This window comes from Gambusia affinis, linkage group LG19 (assembly GCF_019740435.1).
Source record: "Gambusia affinis linkage group LG19, SWU_Gaff_1.0, whole genome shotgun sequence".
NCBI lineage: Eukaryota > Metazoa > Chordata > Actinopteri > Cyprinodontiformes > Poeciliidae > Gambusia > Gambusia affinis.
The window spans coordinates 3,321,267-3,340,968 of record NC_057886.1 but is presented as its reverse complement, the minus strand read 5'-3'; the positions used below and the strand labels follow the sequence as shown (position 1 = coordinate 3,340,968).

The following is a 19,702-nucleotide window of genomic DNA, read 5'->3' as shown; positions in this document are numbered from 1 at the left end:
TCCTTCAAACAATAAACACCAAGTGTATTGTCTTTTTCTTTTCTTTTCAATAATATAAAACTCTCAATCAAACCAAGTCCATGTGAATGAGCAACAGTATTTTGAGCTAACAGGCTGTCCTTCACAGTTTTTTAGAAACTTTTGCACAGTTTCACTTTACATATTAACAGGATTGTTTGCCTTCTTGCTGTGGCACTACAAACAGGAGTGACAGGTCAGTCACACCTTAAGTACCTACACTCTGATTGGTAGGAGATTGAATCCACCTGGTTCTCATCACTCCAGCAGAGAAGAAAGATGCAGCAGAGAGGTTTGGCAGAGGGGAGTGGCTAACTGGCAGTTTGTCAGAACACCAAATGTCCCATTATAAATCCTCCTAAATGTCCCATATAAAATGCGTATAGCAGCTCCCCAGTTCTTCAATTAATCAGCCAGTCTCGACGGGTGAATTTCTTTTTTTTTTATTTCCATTATGCAGCTGATTCAGATCCAACGTGATCACCACAGTCTTCAATTATCACAATCATCGCAGTCATCACAGTCACCTGGTCACCACAGTCACCGTGAAAACTAAAACATACAAATATTAGAATACAAACATAAACATATAATACAAACAATAAAACAAAACGTACCTCGCTGCTTTCACTGGGGAACACTAATTCCTTCATTATTAGTCAAATGTTTGGACATTTGCTTGTAGAGGGCCAAAACAATATTAAGGTAGTTATTAAACTATTACTGTAATTTAAGTTCATCCATACAAACACAAAAATCTTTTGTGCCACACATTTAATTTTTTGTACAATCTTATATTACCTCACCCTTAAACGTGGATATATCTTTTCGCAGTAACAAGACGTATTCCTCTAATTCTGTGGTCTTCCAGCGGGTATACATCTGTTAGGTCTTGTAGCTCAACCAGTTTCAGTTCTTTGTCTGATGTTTTCAGATCATAAGATCTGTAAAGCTCAACATACCATCCCTCAAGTTTTCTGACCAGAAAGAATAACTGGTTTGCCAGGATCACCATTTGAATTATTTCAATGAACTCTGGTAATCCTCCCAATGAGCCATGGATCAAGATCATCCCGCATCTGTACTTCAGTCCATTAAATGTTGCACTTTTAGTCATGCACACTGTGGCCAGATTTGAAAACTTCTGTTTTAGAGCATTTACTATTCCCTTGTCGAGAACATCAGTTGTTACTGTGGAAACATTTGTAACTTCCAAAAGAGGTTTAGGAAAACCAGATAAATGCAAATGATGTGCCATCTGATACTGGTGTCTCTCTGCAAGGGAACAGAGGACATTTTTAAAACACTTGATATTTCGTGCAACTCTTTTACAAAAGCTATGCTTAGCTTCAAAGCGCATGGACCATAAGGCTACTAAAGGACCAAATTGGCGAATCAAGTGCGGGTAATGTTCCAAGAAATGGTGTTTGGTTTAAGGTCACAATTAGGAAAAACCTCCTGGAATTGTGTTCTGTGCTCTGAGATCTTAAAGTCAAGGTAAGCAATAGAGTCCTCTGTGTGAATAGGACAGACCACAAGATCAACAATGTCCCTTAAGTCTGTTAAGATCTGCCAAGCTGGCTCCACATGTTGCACTCTGTGTCCAATCAACAAAGGTAAAAATCTGATCAAACTCCAATTCTCATGTGCATTACCCCCAACACTTTTTTTGGCTTCAAAATTGAGAGCAATTGGATGAGGTCGATTAGTTTTATCAGTCCCCTTAAAATTGAAAGATGCTATTGAATCATTCAGTGATACCAATGTGAAATATTTTTTCTTAATCAAAACACCCAGACACAAAGCTAGTTCAAAAGGAACAACTCCTTCAAAAAGGTCATACACAATGTCTGGAGGAAGACCTGTGGTAATGTCAAAATACAATAAATGTGAGAAAATGGAAGTTGATTTCACACCCTGATAACTTGCCAATTCACGTTCCTGAAGAATTTTTAAGTGATCAGCATGAATGCTTTTGGTTCTCAGGGTAAATGCATCACTTCTAACCTCTGTAGTTTGAATGTCTGTTTTAACTGCCAAACAAAACCTACATATGTATGACCCTGTGAAGTTCTCTACAAAGCCACCAATACTGTGGGCAGCAAGATTATCTGCAACCACACACTGAACTGTGCCTTTTACAGCTCTACCCAACTTTGACACAAAGACCCCTTCTTGTTCCAAAATCACAAGCTCATTAAGTAAAGGTTCTAAAACCTTCTCGTAACCATAGCACTTCAAATCATTAGTTTTGATTAAAGCAGCCAGGTAAATGGAAGACAAGTTAGAATTGCACCCCTGTGGCAAATTACCAAGAATCCAGTATAAGCCACAAATTTTATGCTTCCGTTTAGATGTACTGAGAGGGTTGCATATTTCAAAATCATCAATATACAATATCAATGAAATGCTCTCCTCCTTACACAAAAGCTCATTTTCACTAAAAAATGACCCGTCATAGAAAGACCTATATGTATGAACACTACTTCTTTGTAGTAGTTTATTCACACAATTTAAATTATCAGTCTGATCCAAGATAACCTCACAGTCAAGAACTTGCTGCAAAGACTTTAGGATTGATACATACTGGATACACACTAGAAAAGGAGCCTTTATCTCCTATTGCTTTGTTTACAGGGTTTGTTTCACAGAGGGCCCTGGCAAGTTTTTCAATAACTGACTAGTCAAACTGGCAAAGATGATCATGTAGTATTTGGGTTACAGTTCTGCATGTAACTGGCAGGGACAAAGAACCAATTAAATACTTTAACTCCTGCAATAGTTCATCAATAGCTGCATTTGACACAAGAAAACTGCTTTCTAACTTTAGAAGAACTGATGCAAGTTTAAGTTTAATATCTCTGTAAGTTTTCAGAATCAGTCTCATTAAATGTGTGATCTTGATTAGCTTGTGCAGTATTGTCTTGATCAAAAATATCAGTACCAGAACTAACACACAATTCTTCACCACAGTCTAATTGTTTTTTTTCAGTAATCCCAGTCTTAAATGTATTGCCAATGTCAGAATGTTTTCTGTATTTATGACTTTTGTAGTTCTCGTAAATATTTGTTTGATAAACAGTCCTGAAACACACACGTGACAGTTTCCTTGTTCTTGAGATGTTGAAATATATGTTGAAAAAAATCTCTCTCAGTGGAAAGTTGATTAAAATCACAAATGGGGCATTTGAATCTGGTTAAGTCTTTGGTAACTGTTTGTTTGACTGGATGATTTCTTGATAAATGGCTCAGTAAAGCATTCCAGGTCTTGAATCTACATGCACAACTTAAATATGAGCATGGATACGAATAACCCCGTCCATAATGCCTGTGGTCTAGTTTGTAGTGCTTGAGCAATTCAGATCTTCTGGAAAACACCCTCTTGCAGTATTTGCATCTCCACATTAAGTGAAACATTAGAAGGACAAGAGAGGAACTTTGTTACCTATACTGTATGTTGCCAAATCTGAAGGCAAGGAAGATGAAACTAATATGGAGGCAAGAGTCAATTTTGAATACTGTGACAACCCTAGCCCCATGCAATACTTTAGATGATTGTTTTACTGCTTGGTAAAATATAGATTCAGAATGGATTTGTTACCATAACTATTTCACTGTTTTTAATACCCTACTGAAAACACTCTATATTAATCAATGTCATATTGTTAGTATTGCAAGAAATTTTTTTAATGCACAAATACACATTTCTTAAATTGCCCTTCTCAGTTGCACATTCCTTAGGATGGTAGTAAGCTTCTTTAATGACTCCACAGTATTTCTAGGTTGTAATTTAAATTTTTTGTGTGCATATATACCAGTGCTTCTCAATTCCAGTCCTCAGGCCCCCCTGCTCTGCATGTTTTAGATGCGTCTCTATTCCAGAACAGCTGATTCTAATCATTGCATGAACATCAAGTGCTGCAGAAACCTGTTAATCACCCATAGATTCAATCCAGGTGTGTGACAGAAGGGAAACACCTAAAACATGTAGGGCAGGGGGGCCTGAGGACTGGAATTGAGAAACGCTGATATATACCCACAAATATATATGTATGTTTGTTTGTGTGAATAAATTGCCTGTCACTTTCTGCTGTTGCACTGGAAATTTCCCACTGAAGGACAATAAATGTTATTTCTGTTCTTATTTTATATCTGTTCACTATTTAGTGTTAAAAATTACAGTAACTTTAGATATTGGTGGGAAAAAAATGCTTATTTGACTATAATCAGTTCTCCACTGCAAGGGCAGCTTCCTTCTCCCCAGCCACCTCCCCACCTGTGTGAATCCTGAAGACTTTGCATTTTAGAGCACACATATTTTACATAAAAAAAATAGCATATTCATTTTGCATTTAACTTTTTTTTTCTAAAATTAGAAGCTTGATGATATTACGTAAATCCTTTATAAAAAAAATATGGCTCACCTTATGTGGTTTGATGATTCTTGGTTCTAGGCCTGGAAAGAGAAGTGGGTAAAAGAAGTTAATACAACAGGGTTCTAGCCAGAAATGCTAATGCTAATGCCTGAAATTTTCATTTGATCTTAATTTTTCCTCTTCCTTTTCCTCGCATTCATGCCAGTTGTCGTTTCGATTTCTGTAGCCAGTATATAATCAATTTTACGCAATTATACGCATTTTATATGGGACATTTAGGGTGTTACAACTGGGGTCGTTTAACCTAATTATGTAAATGAGTGTGCAGGTGCCTTTTATTGATTGGTGCCTGGAGGTCGACGGGGGACGTCCGACAAACTGGAAAGACGACTGTAAAAGATTGTATCACTCTTTGTAAACAGATGAAACTCACTTTATTCAAGTTGTTTCTAAATAAATTTAAAATTTGAATTGAAAAAACTGATTCATCAAGTTTCTTAATAGTAAATTTAACAGAAAACAGACACTTTGACCTGCACACATTACTCACTGTGGAACCTGGTGGTGGCAGCAGCATGCTGTGGGGATGCTTTTCTTCACCAACTATTGGCTTTTAGTCTTCAGAAGCCTTGATGCTTTGATGGAGTTTGCAAATATTAAAACTCAATGTTTGTTGTAATAATGAAGAGATCATTAGATCGCTCCTCTAGTCAGCGTAGCGATCATGAACTAGATCAGTTTTAGTCCAGATAAAGACTGAAGGAACCGTCCAGCAGCTCTGACTTCTTTCTTGCTGCTCTTAAACCGTTTCATTGAAGCTCTGGATGGATGTTTGGATCTCTGTCCTGCTGGAAGCTGAAACTCCATCAAAGCATCAAGGCTTCTGAAGACTAAAAGCCAATAGTTGGTGAAGAAAAGCATCCCCACAGCATGCTGCTGCCACCACCGGGTTCCACAGTGAGTAATGTGTGCAGGTCAATGTGTCTGTTTTCTGTTAAACTGCCTATTAAGAAACAACGTTGATTTGATATGTCAGTGTAAATACAAGTTTATTAAGTGTTTGTTGTCATGGCAACTGGTTCTGGTTTCCGGAGCAGAACCAGGACCAGAACCTGATCTTAAAGCTTTCAGGTCAGATTGTTGCTCCTGTAAACATCAGGTTGAATCTGATCTTCTGTAGCATCTGAAGGAAAAGTTTCTACACTTTAGAGCAAAAAAACTCAATATTTGTTGTAATAAATAAGAGAAAAAAATACCAAAACTGTCTGTAATCAAGTTGTTTTATTAAAAAATGCCAAACAGAACAAGAGACATTTATTTCTCTGATCTAAATCTAAAGAATAGAGAAGAAAACAGAATCAGTTTAAAGGCAAATTTAGTTTCAGTTTTTTCTTTGCATCACAATAAAGAAAACTGAAGAAAGTTCATTTCACATCAAAATCAACTGATTTAAACAACATTTGTTCTACAGATCAGTTCTGTGTCATAAAAGAATGAAAGAAAACATCAGCAGAGATCATTAATGGTTCCTGGAGCACAGAGACTGAGAAGAACTACATTTAAACCAGAGAAATAAAGAAGAACAGAACAGCAGAACCATGAAGCCTGATCAGTAATCAGAGAGAAGAGAAGAAATCTAGTTGGGTTTAATGAACTCTGCAGAGGATCCATGAGGCCACCCCCAAAATCCAACTCCAGCCAGTAGTGGCTGAGTGAATGTGGTCTGGACTCTGTGGAGGAGAGTCATGGTTTCAGAGACGTTGTAGAAGGACAGAAGACCTGCTGTGTGATCCAGGTACACTCCTAGTCTGGAGGAAACTGGACCTGAGATGGAGGTCCAGATGTTGTTGTGACCAAATTTAGAACCATTACAATCTAAAGCCCAAGATTTGTCATTACGTCCAAATTTACATTCATTGCCTCTTCCTGCTCTGCTGATATTTTTGTATGCGACTGATACAGAAACAATCCCGCTCCACTTCACCTCCCAGTAACAACGTCCAGTCAGACTCTCTCTACTCAGAACTTGATATTTATCAGTGAATCTGTCTGGATGATTAGAATAAAATTGTTTCTGATTCATCCATCTCACCTTCCTGTTCCCCTCTGATAGTTTCAGCATTTTGTTTGTTGTGTTTGGATCCATTGTAATTTCACATGAATATTTCAAGAACTCAGTTCTGGTCTTTGGTTGTGGTTCTGACAGTAGAACATCCACCTCAGTGACCATCAGTGAAATGTTTGTCCATTTGTCTCTCAGGACGTCCTGTAGTTTGTCTCTGAGCTTTGACACAGCTGCTGTCACGTCCTCAAAGTGTCTCAGAGGACGGATGTTGATGCTGGATGAGTGTGTAGACTCACTGAGTGCTGGCAGTGAGGGGTAGTTGAGGAGAAACTGGTTGTGATCCTCTGTGTGTGAAAGCTGCTCCAGCTCAGCGTCTTTCCTCTTCAGCTCAGTGATCTCCTGCTCCAGCTTCTCCTGAACATCTTTGACTCGACTCACTTCAGTTTCCTGCTGGGATCTGATCTGCTGCTTCACCTCAGAGCTTCTTTTCTGGAGGAGACGGATCAGCTGGGTGAAGATCTTCTCACTGTCCTCCACTGTTTTATCAGCAGAGTGATTGATGGCCTCCACCTCCTGTTGAAGCAGCTTCACATCTTCCTCTCTGTCCTGGATTCTCTGCTGGATGTTTCCTCGTCTCTCCTCCAGCTCTCTCTGCCTCTCAGTCCTTTCTGCTGCAGCTGACACTGTGTCATGACCTTTATGTTCATCCACTGGGCAGAGATAACAGATAGACTTCTGATCAGTACGACAGAACATCTTCATCACCTCATCATGACGAGAGCAGATGTTCTCCTGCAGGTTCTTGGTCGGCTCCACCAGCTTGTGTTTCTTCATTCCAGGGACATCAAGGTGAGGTTGGAGGTGATTCTTACAGTAGGAAACCAGACAGACTAAACAGGACTTGATGGCTTTCAGTTTTCTTCCTGTGCAGAAATCACAGGCCACATCTTCAGGTCCAGCATAGCAGTGGTCAGCAGCAGCAGCAGCTTGGAGTCCAGTCTTCTTCAGCTGCTCCACTAGAGCTGCTAGCATGGTGTTCTTCTTTAGCACAGGCCTCGGTATGAATGTCTCCCTACACTGAGGGCAGCTGTGGATTCCCTTCTGATCCTCTTCATCCCACTGGGTTTTAATACACTTCATACAGTAGCTGTGTCCACAGGGAATCGCCACCGGATCCTTCAGTAGATCCAGACAGATGGAACAGGAGAAAGTTTCTGGGTCCAGCTGGTTCTGCTCCATTTCTGCTCTCGGTCACAGTGACTGTGTGAGTTTCATTTCCTGAAAACAGAAACTGGGTTGAGCTTTGAGCTGTGAGTCACATGTCAGAGCAGAGAGGCAGCAGCCAATCAGCTTTCACCTTCAGCAGATGTTGGATCCACCCAGATTGAAGACGAGTTTGAGCAGGAAGAAGAGAGAGAAATATGAGACTTAGAGAGAAAGACTGGAAGATGATTAACTGAATGAGTGGAAGAAGAAGAGAGTCTGGTTGTCCTCTGTTATTTATTAAAATAAAAATTAAATGGCACTGAAGTTGTGACTGTTATCTGACAGTAGATGAAATAATTAAACCTTTCAGAAATAATATACAGTACATACAATAAATTGTTTGCAAAAGACAAAATAATCAGAGTTCAGAACAAACATTAACTCAAGAGTGATGGAGGAGCTAGAAGGCCTCAGGATGATGGAGGAAAGATGAAAACAAAATAAATGAATAAATTATTCTAATGAAGCTTTATTTATTTATTTATTTATTTATTTATTTATTTATTTATTTATTTATTTATTTATTTATTTTTATCTATTTTGATCATGATAACAGTATAAAATATCAGACACTAACATTGAATACAAGATACACTTATTTATTGTAATCTTAACAGTCGGAAGAATTAAACAACTTATAAACTCAAACTCCATAAACTCTTTCTATGTTTTCAGATGGAACCTCATTATTAGATCAAAAAATGCAAAATCTTAACATATTTAGAAGTTACACAAATTAATAGTAAGAATTTGATTTAGTTAATATATCTGAATCTAAATAAAATAGTAAATAGTGTAAATGTGAACATTATTCAGAGTCTCTATATTCATCTATGCATAAATACAAACATTATTGACTTTATAGATTTATGTCCAGCCTTGAATAATCTTATTCATTACAAGCATTCTGACTCATAGATATTTTTATACACATTAAATCACATATAAATCTATATTAACACATAAACCTAATGAACCTGAACACTCATCAAAATCAAGGTTAATTCATTTTCATTTAACTTCTGTTTCTTTTCCATCAACTCACCAAAACACACACATGCCTAAATATAAACACACACACTCATACGCTCTCACCTCAGTTTACACATTTGTACTAAATATCTCTCACTAATATTTCTGTATTTTGTGAAAATGAACTCCTTATGTTTCCTTTTAAATTGTATTAAATCTCCACTTTGTTTGAACTCCTCATTTAACTTGTTCCATCATTTTACATGTTAACTAAATAACTAAAACTCTTTCTTGTTGTGTGTATTTTACCAATCATTAATCTTAAATAACCCCTGATGTTACATCCTCCTTCTTTTTCTGAAAACATTCTGTATGAACTCAGGTAACAATTTATTTGATTTCTTAAACATAATTTAAACCATTTGAAAGAATCTTCAGATTGAAGAACTTTAGATTTTAAGAATAATGTTTTTGTTTTCTCATAAAAACTGACATCATGGATGATTCTAATAACTCAGTGGCTGTAAAGAGTTTTAGTAATTTAGTTCACATTTCTGAATGATATGAGAAATATGACAAAAATAGAGAGTTATAAAGAACATGAAGTGATTTATTATTCAGAATATGTCCAGCTTCAGCCAGGACTGATTTATTTCTACATAGTTTATTCTGTAAATGTTTCATGTGAGGTTTCCAACTCATTTTGTCATCAATTATTACACAGAGGAATTTATTGTCCTATAATCTTTCTAGAGTTGGACTTTAATTTGAATTGTTTTTTTTTATTAGGAGTTTCCAACAAATCATATTTTTAGTTTTGTTCAAATTTTGATTTAATTCAATTTTAACAGTTAAATTTACTGATTTCTGAGGTGATTACAGGTAGAAGTTGTCGTTCAACAGATACCAGAAAGTTTGTTGTCATCAAATAAAATAAACTTTAATACATTCAACACTTTGCTTATGTGGTTTATATACAAGTGACAGAATACTGACCCCAGCACTGACCCTTGAGGAACCCCAAATCTACAGACAGTCAGATTCAGTCAGACTCTCTCTACTCAGAACTTGGGATGTTTTAGTGAATCTGTCTGGATGATTAGAATAAAACTGATTCTGATTCATCCATGTCACCTTCCTGTTCCCCTCTGATAGTCTCTGCCGTGTGTTTGTTGTGTTTGGATCCATTGTAATTTCACATGAATATTTCAAGAATTCAGCTCTGGTCTTTGGTTCTGGTTCTGGTTCTGACAGTAGAACATCCACCTCAGTGACCATCAGTGAGATGTTTGTCCATTTGTCTCTCAGGACGTCCTGTAGTTTGTCTCTGAGCTCTGACACAGCTGCTGTCACGTCCTCAAAGTGTCTCAGAGGACGGATGTTGATGCTGGATGAGTGTGTCGACTCACTGAGTGCTGGCAGTGAGGGGTAGTTGAGGAGAAACTGGTTGTGATCCTCTGTGTGTGAGAGCTGCTCCAGCTCAGCGTCTTTCCTCTTCAGCTCAGTGATCTGAATACGTGTGATTTTGGAACGTTTCGTGGTAAAATCACATCTATTCACATGTGAATCACATGTATTTACATGTGATTCACAGATTTCCACATGTTATCACATGTGATTTTCATGGGATTTTTTTGTAAGGGAGTGAGCTGCCATTTCTGTTTTCTTAGTTTTCTCATGTTTTTCTTAGTTAGGGAGGTAAGTTTTTGTCATTTGGTTTTTTTACTTTCAATTAGGTAAGTTGGTTAATATTCAGATAGTTTCCTTTTGTTTGTTGTTTTCGGCATTAGCTCACTCTGAAGTCATACGCTCCACTTGTTGTAACATTTCAATTGAAAAAATACATCTCTTTAAAATAAATATAATTATAAAATGTTCAACTTCATGTGTTTGGCTGCTTAGGATCTGAAGAGGATGGATCCCTTATGTTATGATCTGGCCACGCCTGCATGGGTCGTAACAGGGCGCATTTTATATGGGACATTTCGGCGCATTTTATATGGCAGGGCAACACAGAAAACAGACAGGACATACAACCATTCACACACACACTCACACCTAGGGAGAATTTAGAGAGACCAATTAACCTGACAGTCATGTTTTTGGACTGTGGGAGGAACCCGGAGAACCCGGAGAGAACCCACCATTCACAGGTAGAACATACAAACTCCATGCAGAAAGACCCCGGGCCGGGAATTGAACCCAGGACCTTCTTGCTGCAAGGCAACAGCTCTACCAACTGTGCCACTGTGCAGCCCCAATTATTCATTTCTAATAAAATATTCACTTAACATGACAAATTTGATCTTTTCCTGGAGCTGATAACTTATATTTTTTATTCAGTTCTGTTATTGTAAACAACATATTCAATTAATCATTTGTATCTCCCATTTGCTGTAACAATTTCTTCTCTAAAATGGTCTTTTCTCTTCCTTTTTTTCCCCTTCTTTACTAATATTTTCAGAACTATGAATTTTAACAAAAGTATTTATCAACATTTTTGTCTTTTCTCTGTCAGTAGTTGCTGTTATTTCTCTATCATTTAATATTGGATATCCTGTCACTAAAATTTAATCCCATTCATCCTTTTAATTGCTACCATGACCTTCAAATATCCGTCTCCCTACTGAATTACAAAAACTCCTCCAATAATCTCTTTTTGCATTTTTAATAATTCTTCTTACATTTGCTTGAAATTTCTTGTATTCATTCAGATACTGGAAGTTGTGTTTTATTTATTTTAATAATTTGAAAGCTTTATTTTGTGTCTTGATTATCTCAGTACATTCTGATGTCCACCAGGGCACCAATCTTCTTTCCTTTCCCCCTCTTTTCATCATCATAGACATAGACGGATCCACTGTCAGCTTATAAACTTCTTCTTGTAATTTATTGGCGGTTGGCAAACCACTTTGAAGGTGGATTACCGCCTCCTATTGGACTGCAGTGTGTAACTGAAGATTAAGCATCAAAAGAAAAATAATTTTCTTTTGATCAATCTGGTTTGTCTTGAAAATGTAAAGACAGATGGTTAGACACTGGTAATGTTTGTTTATCCTGCAAAGGTGACCAAAACATAATCTCTTACATCATTGTACTTTGGATAAAAAACTGTAAAATGTGTTTTAATGGTTGATTATCAAATATAATCTGTGATTAAGACTTGTATGTCTAGTTCTTAATAGGGCATTTTTCTTTACTTTCCTGGTTATTCTAACTTATCTTTAAATGTTGTGAAGATAACTTCCAGTAGCCTACTGATATTCCAGATCTGATATTGTGGATGTTGAGGTGCTGAATGTGTTTTAATGAGTGAAACATTGTTACAATGCAAATCAGCCAATCACACCACAGCAACTAATGAATTTTGACATTTAGTGTGAAAGTATTTTTGGTGCAAAATTATTTGTGGTGTGTGAAGCTGAAGAGAAAAATCTTATAGGAGTTTGTAATTGTATTTTTTTAAAAGTCTTCCAGATAACAATAGTTGCACCTCTTCAAATTGTGTTCGGCAGCGTTCCCTGCTGTACAGGTGTACGTACTAACAGTGATAGAGAAGTGCTCAAACACTGTACACAAGCACAATTACAAATAAACAGACAAAGATGTGCTCTAGTAAAAGTAAATGTACCACTCAAGATTTTTACTTGAGTAAAAGCAAGTACTTGCTTCTAAAAATGCTGCAGTATGGAACTTTTATAAAACAGGTTCTGGCCCAAAGATCCTCTTTTCATGTCTCCTTGACCCTTTCCTTTGTCTGCTGTTATCGACGTGTTCCTGACTGTACCTAAAATCACAAACTGATCTGAAGCTTACGTCCTTACATCCTTCAATGAAATACAGGTATAATGACTGAAAATAAATCTTGGTATTGAGAAATAAATTATGTCTGTAGGATAATTAATCAATATTAAGTACATTAAGATACAAGAATGACAATATAGACCTCAAGTAACTGTAATGATGATTTGATATACAAACTTCAGATATCAGTATGCAGTTAAAATGCATCTTAAATAAGATCAACCAAAAAATGGACTTCATACCAAAATGTCAATAGTCTTCTACTGTACAGCAGAGATGTCCAAAGTGTGGCCCAGAGCAATTTACAGCCCCATAGATTTTATGCAGAACCCAATTGCATTCTGAGTGGTAGAAATATAACTCATCAGCAGACAGTTCATGCAGGTGGAAACAAATTAAAATGCTTTTACAATATGGTAAAAATGTATCTGGCTTTTAATAACCACACCTTAGTTAGATCATATCTAGGACTTTATTTGAAAACAAACATTTGTACCCAAATGTTTATGAACTGTGTTGCTAAAAATAATTTTCCAACCCAAGAACATAAGCTGTCAACCTCTAAATATCCATTTATTGGAGATTTTTACTTTAAGGCAGACATGCAAAACCTTGTGCTTTGGTCCACATTAATTTGCACATCCGCTTCCTATAAATGTCTTAACTGCTTTTTTCTGTTAAAATAGTCATTGTAGCTCATGCACCATTATGCACTTGCCTCAACAAACCCAATGTCCCGAAGACAAAGCAGGAAGCAAACAGAGTTAGATAAAACCTTATTTTCATCATGAGAGAAGTGGAGGTAGTAGAATATAAATATCTCAGTGGCAGCATCAAAGCAAAGGACCTAAAAAAAAAAAAAAAAGCTCAACAACCTGATAAAGAAGGTTCTGGTGACAACTGTGAAACCTCTGGAGACAGTGATGCAAAGAATTCTTTATTTCAACTTTATTTACTTAATATACAGCAAAACACACCCAGTAGAAAGGTACTAAAATATGTTACAATTCAAGTTTGACCAAACCATTTTAAAAACCATTTTTTCTTGAGGCCGGTCAGTTAATACTGTCGGTTTCTTCCGCCTGCAAAAGCAAAATATTAAACAAGTCCTCACTATCAAATACAGATGTCAAGAAACATCTACATGTCAAACAACCCAGAGAAAAGCAAATAAGATCCTCACCTTTTGTTTTCCCTCCTCTACAGTATCCACTTTGAGCTTCCAGGTGGTTAAACTGTCGCTCTGTGGGATAAAGACGGTTCAAAAGCATATCAAGGAGCAAAACCTTCTGTCCATTTAAAGGGACGTAATCCACTTAAAAAAAATTTAATGTTGAACGAGTTGATAAAGCTGGTTGTACTTTGGCTTTTCTGGAGACTAAACTTTATAATATGAAGATAATGAACCCTGAGCATCCTCTTAATAAGGGTGAACTTAGAGTGCAGTCCTGCTGTACAAACGTAGCTCTTCTTCAAAGAGTCATCTACAAAGAATGAATACACACAACAGTACAGTTTACAACACATAAGTACTTTTGATTGAACAACTGTGCTATGACTGATATTTGTAAGATTATGAGGAACATATTACATGTGATTGAACCAAATGAGGATGCATTACCTTGACCTGTGCCCCTCCATTGCCTCCATTGTCCATTCTTCCTTCTCTGCTGTCCAGTTCTGCCATCAATTGCTTTTTTTATATCTACAAGACAACACTCAAGTTTCAGTAATCAGTATTTTACAGATAAATCAAAGCAAACCTTAATTACAAAATAAGAAAAGCACTACCTGAAGATTTAAAATGATGTCTTCTGTTTGTTTCAGTATTCTTCAGTTCCCCACATAAACAAAATTGCTCATGGAATACATTACATTGGACACCACAGTCCACCAACGTTCCCTTTGATGGAGACACTTCAGCTACAGTTTGAACTACAATCAGAACTTCATCATCTTTGACGTCCACTGCATACTGGGAAATCAGCTGGATGGCTGATGAGGAAATTTCCTCTGCTGCAGAATCAAGGGATGTTTCTTCAGAGGATGAAAGGCTTTTTTGCTGCAGCTCATTAATCAGGGTGTTCTGGTTTGGGCTTTGACCAGCCTCAGGTTCAGAAGACCTATTTTCAGTCGCATCCCTTTCAGTCAGAGTAGATGCGGCTTTTCTTGGAAGAGCTGAGGAAGGAGACAAAACATTCTTTTTTGAGTGAAGCAAGTTTTGACTTTGTTCTGGTTTTATAGATTCAGATAAATCCCATTTATTTTCTGTTCCCGTCTCTCTCACAGGACTATGCTCCTCTTCTTGGATACTGGAACAAAGACAACTTTCTGGTACTTGAACAGAGACACAGGTTGACAAGCTGTGCCCTCTCTTTTCTTCATTCATGAGGTTGTCATTTTGGTTGGAGAGGCCAACATTTTCAGCTTCCTCCGTCTCTTCATTATCGTTAAGTTCTAACATGCCATTTTGTAACAACCACTCTCTATTAGGGACATAGACAGGCAGAGACTCCACAGACCAAATGGAGTCATTGGATTTTCTCCTCACCTGATAGCTACTAGGAGACAAATGAGATACATCATCTGAGATCTTGTGTAGATACATCCCACCGTAATTTTCTTGCACCTCAGTTTTAGAGTTGTTGGAGGAGAAATTTTGCACATCATCTATGAAGGTTAATGAATGTCTTTCTGAAAAGCTTACTTCTTCAGGCTCCTCGTGTGTACTAGACTCTAGGAATGCATCAATTGTAGAATAAGGGAGTCGAAGGCTTCCGAAGAGCATTTCACCAACTTTTGAACTTGCCATGCCTTCATTAATACCAGTGCCAAGTCCATTAACAGAACCAATATTTGTTTCACTGCAATTGTGGGATAAAGGTTTGTTGAGCTCAACATCATGCTGAGAAGATGTCCAAATATCAGTATGGGACAACTCCACATCCGTCGTTTTCAGCAGTGCTGTTTGTGGTGTTCCACCGCCCAAGTTCATCAAAATGACAGGAGCAGAGATGCGCCTTTCTTTAAGGACAGCATCGTCTTTCTGAAGCGAGCTAGACGCTGGAAGTAAACCTTCTGGAGACCTTGTCCTCATACTGTAATCCCCATCTTCAGAAAGCGAGTCAGGGTTGGGCTCCTGGTCAGCATTAATTTGTGTGTCTTGCCTTGTGCTTCCAGATGATTCAACAGCAGTTGATGGAACAGGTTGTTTGTAAAAGTCTGTTATGACAGTGGTTCTTGTGAAGGGTTCATTCACTTGCGAGTCTTTTTCTTCTCTGCTGGGCAACTTGCAGACTGCCAGCTCAGTTAAGGCTTGCTTGGGGGAACTTAAGGCTGGGGAGCATGGAGAATTTGAATGACTTCCTCTGCCAGAATCTGAGCCCCTATCATACCCATGCATGCCTTTTTGTGCAGGCTCTGTTTGAACTTCAGAATTCACAGTTTCTCTTACAGGGATAAAATGATTTGGGCGAATTCTTCGCATCTGATTAGGATTCTGATGGGGTGCACCTTGAGTGTGTAACTGTGGGTGGTGCAAGCGCCTGTAGTCAACTGGTTGAACATGAGGGTGAGGGAGAATATATCCTGGAGCCTCCATGCAAGGGGGTTGGGGTAGTGGGGGAGGGGGTGCAATCATGCCATAGCCTAGAAGATAAAAAACGTTAGTTTTTATCCACAAAAATATTTTGCTGTAAAATAGAAGAAATAAAGTAGCTTTTGAAATTCATGGGTTAGGATCATTTATGTAAATCTGAGACTAAATCTAACTTCTAAACCACTCACTCTTGCTAAAACAAGAACTCATTACTCACCCATGCTTGGGAAGCCAGCAAAGGGGTTATAGGAGAATGGCATCGGCCACTGGTATTGAAGTAGAGAGGGTGGAGGTGGTGCAGGAATGTAGAAGACAGGACAGGCAAAGATGGGATGTTGGGCATGTGGGGGAAATCCCAGATCCTGAGCAGTGCCGTGTGGACATGGATCCTGCTGTGCAAAGGATGCCACACCACTGCTGGGGTTCCTTCCATCAAGTTCACAATGAGCTGGAAACGGTTTGTTAATCGCTGCCATATTCAGACTGCAGGATTAGGAAAGTGGAGTTAGTTGTGAAACACTGTTCTAGCAAATGAAAAATAAATTTCATCATCCATCATCTAGAGCAGGGGTCTCAAACTCCAGTCCTTCAGGTTTTAGATGTGCCACAGGTACAAAACAATGGAATGAAATGTCTTCATGACCTCCTCCTCGTGTAGATCAGTTCTCCAGAACCTTAATGACCTCATTCTATTCAGGTGGTGCAGCAGAGACACATCTAAAAGTTACAGGACAGTGGCCCTTGAGGACTGGAGTTTGAGACCCCTGATCATCATTACATACCCAACAAGGTCTCAAAGGAAAGAAGAATACTCCTGGGAGGAAAAAAAAAAGAAACATTTTAAAACAACCAAGCTTGAATCAGGTTTATACCAGCCCATTTAGCAAACATAAACTGACTTCATATGTTAGAACTTTAGTAAAACCCTCCTCAGAGATCTGACACCAATATAAAATATAAACTAAAAAAAAAAAAACAGTAATATGAACAAAAAGAAAGAATTCCTCTACCTTGCTGAAAGCCAGACAAAAGTAAACACTTGCAGTGCAGACAGTCAGTGAAACATCACAGCTGACACACCTGACAATAAGTACCGTAATCAGCCAACTCGGCAGTTAGGATCAGCTGAAAATGTTGAAGCCAATCAGAGGGTCGCATCACAGGGATGCATTCTGCAATTCTAACACTAGATGGCGAGTCTAGCCGAGCTATAAAGCAAAGACTTTTCTGATGAGTAAATATTTGTCAGAATTACATCAGTGGTCGTGTTTTGTTGCAATGCCGAGTCATTTCCCATAGAAAAAAAAGCACTTTTGCCTCATGGCCAAAAAAAAAAAGAAAAAAAAAAAAAAGAAAGAGCTTATCTTTGCACCTCTAAATTTTCATAAAGAAACCTTAACAGTAAACAGCTGAAGATACTATATCAGGGGTGGGCACTCTTGGTCCTGGAGGGCCGGTGTCCTGCAACTCTTAGAGTAGTGATGTTACGTGATGTGCCGACATCACGTAACATGATGTCGGCACATCATGTTACGTGATGTGCCGACATCACGTAACATGATGTCGGCACATCATGTTACGTGATGTGCCGACATCACGTAACATGATGTCGGCACATCATGTTACGTGATGTGCCGACATCACGTAACATGATGTCGGCACATCATGTTACGTGATGTGCCGACATCACGTAACATGATGTCGGCACATCATGTTACGTGATGTGCCGACATCACGTAACATGATGTCGGCACATCATGTTACGTGATGTGCCGACACGTAACATGATGTCGGCACATCATGTTACGTGATGTGCCGACATCACGTAACATGATGTCGGCACATCATGTTACGTGATGTGCCGACATCACGTAACATGATGTCGGCACATCATGTTACGTGATGTGCCGACATCATGTAACATGATGTCGGCACATCACGTTACGAGGCGTGATGTCGTAACGTGACATCACGCCTCGTAATGTCACGTTACGAGGCGTGTGTCGAGTAATGGAGGGGGCGTTTCCGTAAAGCGCGTATCGAAGCTTGCTTCATTTAGGGAAGGAGCCGAAAACGATGACGTCCGTCAGTGTCATCACTGCCCGGCTGTACCACGTGACTTAGGGTGACCCGATTTGGGTTTCTGAAAAGGAGGACACTTTTTTTGTTGTTGGGGGGAGGGGAGTGGAGGGGAGGGGGGTCATACAACCCCCCCCCAAGCAAAAAATAAATAAATAAATAATAATAAAAAAAATATATATATATATAGTGTCTCGTTACTGACCTTATACTGCTTAACAGTATGGAAAGCAAAGCTGCCTTCTGCTGCAGTGACGGCTGCACTGTCTGACTTTGTCACAAAGAAATCTGTGACTTTAGCCGAAGAGCTTTCGCCTCTGGCTGCTTTCGCGTGCTTTGCTGAATTCACGTGCACTTGCAGGTCGTTGGCACCTTTATTTGCCACAGAAACATTAGTTCCTGCCTTACACGTCAAACACTCTGCCTCATGGGGATCACGACCTTGACGAAAGCACGGGAATCTTTTCTTTAATTCCTCCGTAAACGTACACTTTTGTTTAGGTATTTTTGCCGTAGAATCGGCGGACAAACATGTGCTATCGCCTGTTACACTTAAGGTTTAACTAGTCTAGCGGTCGGTGACAAGTCAACTCAGCTATCTTTAGTTTTCCTAGTGATGGGCTATCTGAAGCCAGGCTTCGAGGCTTGTACCGAGTAATAAGGGGGCGTGTCCGATGAAGCCCCGCTTCGAGGCTTGTGTCGTCTTGCTGAAAACCACGTGACTGGCAACAAACGAGGCCTCGCATTGCATGAGTCACGTGACTGCTTCATTTTGCGTGTCGGTTTTCAAAATAAAAGCGTGATGAGCCGCTGCTTGATCGCATGAGTGGAGCATTTGTCTTCATAAGTGGCCGAAATAAAAGGAACCTTTTATAGTTCATGTGTATTAATGATTGTGATGATGACACTCATCAAAATGTAATGTTTGTTACCAGTTTTCTCAATGGTTTATTGTGGCATATTTTATGACTTTATATTTATGTGTTTTTATTAAGTAAAACATTTTGACACTGCATCGTTGCTGAAATGTGCTACACAAATAAACTTGATTGAAATGGAGCCAGCAAGAAGAAAAAATCTGACATCAGGGAATACTTTGAGATGATTCCCTCACAAGATTCTTAAATAACAATAATTAAACCCTTCACCTCTAAAATTTTCACCTTCTTGAAATTTTCACCATTTCTTTGTTCAGGAAAAATATATCAGTCTTGCACAGCAGAAACAGACTTAAAGCTGTTGGACGAGTAAAATTCTGGCTTATGAGTAAGTCCTTCATTGACAGAATGATTGGACCAGCTTTATAAGGCCTGCCCTCATTGATTACGGCAGCCCGTGAGGTACATACAAAAAACCCAAACATTACAAAGTGTAAATACCATCAAAACAGACAAATATCCATAAACAATCGGCAATAAATTTTAATATAAAATATTCACAATAAATAGTTTACAAGATATAATTATTAGATACAATGAAACATTTCATTTTTCAATTGAAATGTTACAACAAGTGGAGCGTATG

General features: G+C 38.4%; 2 protein-coding genes across 3 annotated transcripts; both read right to left on the bottom strand.

The window, feature by feature from the left end:
• Positions 1-5,656: 5,656 nt before the first annotated feature.
• LOC122821402 (tripartite motif-containing protein 16-like) lies at positions 5,657-7,733 on the bottom strand. The gene has a single exon (XM_044099308.1). It carries the CDS (start codon positions 7,696-7,698, stop codon positions 6,031-6,033), a length of 1,668 nt encoding a protein of 555 aa, XP_043955243.1. The 5' UTR covers positions 7,699-7,733; the 3' UTR covers positions 5,657-6,030.
• Positions 7,734-13,425: 5,692 nt separating this feature from the next.
• On the bottom strand, positions 13,426-17,189 carry LOC122821395. 2 transcript variants are annotated; one of them, XM_044099267.1, is made up of 8 exons: positions 17,110-17,189; positions 16,882-16,913; positions 16,317-16,582; positions 14,293-16,149; positions 14,123-14,206; positions 13,863-13,985; positions 13,685-13,744; positions 13,426-13,583 (listed from the first exon to the last, which is right to left on the bottom strand). In XM_044099267.1, the coding sequence occupies exons 3-8, from the start codon at positions 16,573-16,575 to the stop codon at positions 13,561-13,563; spliced, it is 2,406 nt and encodes an 801-aa protein (XP_043955202.1). In that variant the 5' UTR covers positions 16,576-16,582; positions 16,882-16,913; positions 17,110-17,189; the 3' UTR covers positions 13,426-13,560. The 2 variants fall into 2 exon arrangements, with proteins under 2 accessions (XP_043955202.1, XP_043955203.1); XM_044099268.1 differs by lacking the exon at positions 13,863-13,985.
• Positions 17,190-19,702: the final 2,513 nt, after the last annotated feature.

Excerpts from the sequence above, each read along its gene's own strand:
- LOC122821402 (XM_044099308.1), bottom strand. The coding sequence starts at position 7,698 with ATGGAGCAGAACCAGCTGGACCCAGAAACTTTCTCCTGTTCCATCTGT.
- LOC122821395 (XM_044099267.1), bottom strand. The coding sequence starts at position 16,575 with ATGGCAGCGATTAACAAACCGTTTCCAGCTCATTGTGAACTTGATGGA. Across the intron at positions 14,207-14,292 it reads ACATCATTTTAAATCTTCAG|ATATAAAAAAAGCAATTGAT; the intron begins GTAGTGCTTTTC and ends GTTGTCTTGTAG. Across the intron at positions 13,745-13,862 it reads TAGTCTCCAGAAAAGCCAAA|AGCGACAGTTTAACCACCTG; the intron begins GTACAACCAGCT and ends TTTATCCCACAG.